Genomic DNA, 5,461 nt, shown 5'->3' with positions numbered 1-5,461 from the left:
AATGGGCGGGGCAGCAGAAAGCCCTGCCCCCAGCCCGGCCCGGCCCGCCTGGATAGGACTGAATCTCCCGGCCTAGCACACTCGGGTTGCGCGCACTCAGATGCTCAGTCTTTACTCCCCCGATCTCCCCGCTACCAAACAACTGCACGCTCACAAGTGTATACCCGCGAGGGCTGCTGTCACCACCTCCCCTCCGCTCTCGCACACCCTGTGCCTACTCATAACCACTCACAATCTCCACCCATACCCCCTTGGCTCCCCCAAATCGCACTCAGGGAAACAAAAGTCACACAGGGCTCCCCATGCACGCAGAGCAAACACATCCCTTAAACAATTATGCCCACTCATTACTCAAACGAACACTTCCCACCCCAGCCTCTCACATTCAGTGACCAGTCACTTAATGACTTGCACACACACCAACAAAGAACTCACAAGTTTCACCTACAAAGTCATCCTTCCACAGCTATTCACAATGGTTTCCAACCTTCTCACCCATGCCAAACACATCGCATTTTCCTGCTATAGATCTCATATGCTACGGGAACCACCTGCACAGCCCTTACACACTCACAAATACTCACACAGAAGGACAACAGGTACCACACTCCCATTCACAAGCACACAGGCCCACACAGAACACACACCTTTCTCCTACATACAGATGCCCCCAGGACAATGGTTACCGGTTGCCACATCCCTCACACATATGCGTGTATGTATGCACACACACTCCCATCCAGAAATATACCTCACATGCACACACAAAGACACTCCCCAATGCAGCCAAGGTCGTCCCCCTCCAGAAATGACAGCAATTGGAACCCAAGCAGTCACCTGTGGGGGCACAGCCATCACACACACCTGGGCTGTTTCTGATGGCCCCCGCAGGGCTGACGAAGGGAGGCCAGGAGCTGGGAAGCATGGTCTTCTACCTCCCCAAACCCTACACCCTGCTGCCCGCACCAGCTGCCCACTATTTCTGTGTGCACGCCTCTCTGCCAAGCCACATCCTGTGTCACCTTCACTTTCATCCTCCCCTCTTGGGTTCTGGCAGCCCGTTTTCCAGCCTTAGTCAGCCACAAATAGCCAATGCTTGGGGCTGTGACCTGCGGGCAAGCCTGTGATTTTGAGGAAGAACCAGCACCCCGAGGCCCAGAACCCTCTCCCAGTTTCCTGCAAGTTGGGAGAAGGTCTGATCAGGGAGGTGGGGCTCCAGCCCTCCAGCCAGGGTGGCCAGGAGGAGGACAGATCAATCCCCAAGTGTGCCTGGCAACTGGCCTCTGGGGTGCATGGGTCCCTTTGGGGAAGTTTCCCAATGGCTCTTACTCCAAGCTCTGAGAGAAGAGATCAGAGGCAACTGAAGACCCCACTGAGTCTCCACAAGGCCTTGCTGCTGGGTCAGAAATCTCCAGCATCCAGTGCCACACTCCTGGGGGGGCTCCTCTTCCCAGATCCCCCCACTGATAGTTTGCTCAAGTCCTGGTCTCTCTAGAGCTCAGTTCCCCCCCAGTCCAAACATCAGAGCTCCCTGCACCCTGCCAACAGCTCCTTTGCCCTGCTCTGTGCCTCTGCAGCGTGCCGGATGACAGATGAGTGACCCTACTTCTGTCGCCCCCCATCTCAGATAAAAGGCTCATAGAGGGACAGAGGTCCCATGCCCACTCCCAGGCTACCCCTTGTACCTACTGTGTCTGGGGTGCCTCTGGTGGGATCTGTGGCACGTCCCAGGAGCGGTAGCGCCACATCTGCCTCAGTGCCCCCAACCGCTCCCCTTCTTCCGTCCCCAGCGCCTCCACTGGGCCCAGAGCTGAGGCCTCATTGCAGCTTCCCCCAGCACTGTGGCCAGCCCCCAGTGCGCTCATCCTGCCCGGCGACTCTCTTCCTCTTTCGGCACTTCCTGACGGGGGTGGGGTCGGGGGGGGGGGCCTGCTAGAGGCCGCTGGCCGCCCAAGCTGAGGACCACAGGCTCAGGGCTCATAGGCGCCTTCCGCTGGCTGGGGCCAGCTGCCACGAAGAGTTGCACAGGAAAGCAAGGGGCAGGTGGGGACAAGCCCAGCCCAGCAGCCAGGAGGCAGCCACGGGGCTTGTTTAGGCTGGAATCTGCACCTGGGCTCCTCTCTGGTTTTCTTCTCCATTTAACCTGATTTTCAACTCTTGGTCCTGCTGAGGTCTCCCACTTTATGACAACCACCAGGTACAATGGCTGGGTGTGCCCAGCCCTCAAAGAGCGCTCTCTTCCTAGCACTTCTGTGTGCAGCATACCATCTTACATGGGACTGGGCATACAGGATGGTGGTGTAGAGAAATGAGCAATGAGGATGGAGCCTGGAGACATAGGCATGTGTCCTGTTCTGCCTCTTACCAGCTCTGTGTGGCCTGAATCAGGTCATAAACCTCTCAGAGTCCTCTACATAGCTTTTGGGACAAGGTAGGCTATAAACAAATAAACTAATGAATACATGTGTCAGGGAGTTTTTCTGAGCGTCAGTTTTTCTCATCTGTAAAGTGGAGTAATAGGCCGGGCATGATGGCTCACACCTGTAATCCCAACACTTTGGGAGGCCGAGGTGGGCATATCACCTGAGCTCAGGAGTTCGAGACCAGTCTGGCCAACATGGTGAAACCCCATCTCTACTAAAAACACAAAAATTAGCCCATGGTGAGGTCAGGCGTGTGTAATCACAGCTACTTGAGAGGCTGAGGCAGGAGAATCGCTTGAACCTAGGAGGTGGAGGTTGTGATGAGCCGAGATCGTGCCATTGCCCTCTAGCCTGGGCGACAAGAGTGAGACACCGTCTCAAGAAAAAAAAAAAAAAAAAAAAAAGGAGTAATAATTGAGCTCATGGTGTTATCTGAGGAATAAAGAAGAGATAGGAAGGTTTACAAATTAATTCATTCAATAAATACTTACTGAATGCCTTCTGTGCATCAGGCACCATATCAGAAAGCATAGCTCTAAAAACAAGGAAGCAGGGCTCTATCCTCACAGAGCTTAGATTCTAGTGGGGAAAACATTCAGGAAACAAACAATCTGCATACGATATAATGTCAGCTAACAAGATGTGCCATAAAGATTGGGAGGCTGAGGGGGGTGCTTTACTTGAGGTCAGGAGTTTGAGACTAGCCTGGCCAACATGGTGAAACCCCCTGTCTATTAAAAGTACAAAAATTAGCTGGGCATAGTGGTGGGCATCTGTAATCCCAGCTACTCTGGAGGCTGAGACAGGAGAATCATTTGAATTTGGGAGGCGGAGTTTGCAGTGAGCTGAAATCACACCACTGCACTCTAGCCTGGGCAACAGAGTGAGACTCTGTCTCAAAAAAAAAAACAAAAAACAAAAGAAAGATGTGCTAATGTGCTATAAAGAAAAATGAAGCCAAAAGGAACAGAGAAGAGTGATGAGAGTGACTTAGGCAGGGGGATCAGGGGATCAGGGAGGGCATCTCTGGGGAGCTGATATTTGAGAGCAGACCTGAATGAATGGGGAGTGTGAGCTATGTGACTTACCTGGGAGAATAGCATTCTAGGTGGAAGTGGAGTCAGAGCAAAGGCACGGAACAAGGAATGTACTTGTGTCTGGAGAACCGAAAAAAGGTCAGTGTGGCCAGCGAACAGGGAGCCAGGGGGACTGCATTAGGAGCTGGAAAGATCTCCAGAGGCCAAACTGTGCTGGAGTTCGAGGCCATTGTGAGGATTTGGTAAATACACAGTAGGGCATATATTCACTCTTTATTCTTAGGACTGGTTCTAGGAAAGAAACTGTACCTTCCTCAAGCATTCTTTAATCACCCTGCTCTATAACTAGTTCTTTAGTTGTATATGTGTTTGTTACTGTGAATTTCTCGAGGACAGAAACAGCGTCAGTTCAGTTCAATAAACATTTATGCTACAGAACCCTTCAAGATGCCATCCCGACCCTTGTAAACCTCCATCTGGTGGCGTAGTCACCTTTGTGTCCCTCATGACGGGGACATAATATTTTTCAATAAATATTTGTTTAATAAATGCATGCTATGCAATTACTAATTAATACTCAGTAATCATAAAACAATGGCTAATATTTCCTGAACATTTCTGTGCCAAAAATCTTACTGAATATGTAACGTAGTTCTTTGAATCCTCTTAATGACTCTAGGAGGTAGATCTTGTTATTTTCCTCCTGTTTTTGCTTTTGTTTTGTTTTGTTTTGTTTTGTTTTGTTTTGAGACTGAGCCTCACTCTGTCACCCGGGCTGGAGTGTACTGGCGTGATCTCAGCTTACTACATCCTCTGCCTCCCAGGTTCAAGCGATTCCTGTGCCTCAGCCTCCCGAGTAGCTGGGATTACAGGCGTGCACTACCACACCCAGCTAATTTTTGTAATTTTAGTGGAGATGGGGTTTCACCATGTTGACCAGGCTGATTTTGAATTCCTGACCTCAAGTGATCTGCCCGCCTTGGCCTCCCAAAGTGCTGGGATTACAGGCGTCACCCACCGAACCTGGCCTTATTTTCCTCCTTTTACAGATGGTGAAATCAAGGCACAGAGCTGCTAAGCTTACCTGTCTAAGGTCACCCAGCTGGTAAGTGGTAGAGGTGAGAATCTAGCCCCAGAATCTGTGCTCTTAAATAAAACATCCTATTGCTGCTCTAATGTAGGGGATATGGCCCTGTAATGCCCCCAAGGCTCAGTCCCCACTTTTCCACAGTTTCACCTCCAACCCATTATCTCTGAATTCCTCAAGATGGGTCCTATATGCTGTGGCCTCATTGGAGACTCTGTCCACCACGCCAAGGTCTATTCTGGAAGGAGTCTGTGCAGGGCCCTGCCTTCCTCTTGCAGGCATTTTGCAAGTAGCTCGAGCAGTTAAACAGAGGAAATGGGGCTGGGCTTGTTTTCCATCTGAGGCGTCTGGCAGCCCTGGAGAAGCAGAGAGCAGGAAATGGGGCTCCTGGAGGGGAAGCAGGCAGGCTGGAGGCTTCGAGAAGCAGGGCAGTCCTGACTGTGAGACTAGGGCCACCTTGAGCTAGCACTCCGTGGTGCTGTCAATGTCATCTCTGCTTTCCAGGTTGGGTGGGGAGGACAAGGCTGGAAGGGACAGGTGCACGGGACTAGGGAGGATGCCCTTGGCAGTTCCTAGGACAACATGTGCCAGGCCTGGGAAGCTGGGGACCCCTCAGAACCCACCCAGGTACACACAGGAAGAAGAATCTGGGTAAGAAAATTATTCTGGGCTTTGTTGAGGCCCCAGAGGATGGTGTTCTACTTTCTGTGGCCTGGATGAGCAAGTGGGAGCTGGGGAAAAGAAATGTACCAGGACGCCGAACACTCAACCCACGACCTGGACACCCTCTGCTGTCAAAACCCGCCCAGCCAGCCTCCTTGGCCTGACCTTCCCAGCTCCTTATGCTCTCTGGCTGCTCTTGTTTTCTGCCTCTTGGTGCAGGCTTTCCCTGCAGAGATTTTCTCTCAGCTCAT

The 5,461-nt window shown here is 51.7% G+C and overlaps 1 protein-coding gene across 1 annotated transcript in view; it reads right to left on the bottom strand.

The window, feature by feature from the left end:
- DGKZ (diacylglycerol kinase, zeta) overlaps positions 1-2,009 on the bottom strand; it is a 35,613-nt gene extending 33,604 nt beyond the window's left edge. The window contains exon 1 of the mRNA XM_012001377.1: positions 1,690-2,009. Coding sequence (XP_011856767.1) covers positions 1,690-1,865 — 176 coding nt within the window. The 5' untranslated portion in view covers positions 1,866-2,009. The remainder of the gene's footprint in view (positions 1-1,689) is intronic.
- Between the last annotated feature and the right edge of the window lie 3,452 nt (positions 2,010-5,461).

Source organism: Mandrillus leucophaeus, unplaced genomic scaffold (genome assembly GCF_000951045.1).
Source record: "Mandrillus leucophaeus isolate KB7577 unplaced genomic scaffold, Mleu.le_1.0 Scaffold66, whole genome shotgun sequence".
In the NCBI taxonomy this organism is placed as follows: Eukaryota; Metazoa; Chordata; class Mammalia; order Primates; family Cercopithecidae; genus Mandrillus; species Mandrillus leucophaeus.
The sequence above is the reverse complement of the archived record's forward strand: the minus strand, read 5'-3'. Positions and strand labels throughout refer to the sequence as shown.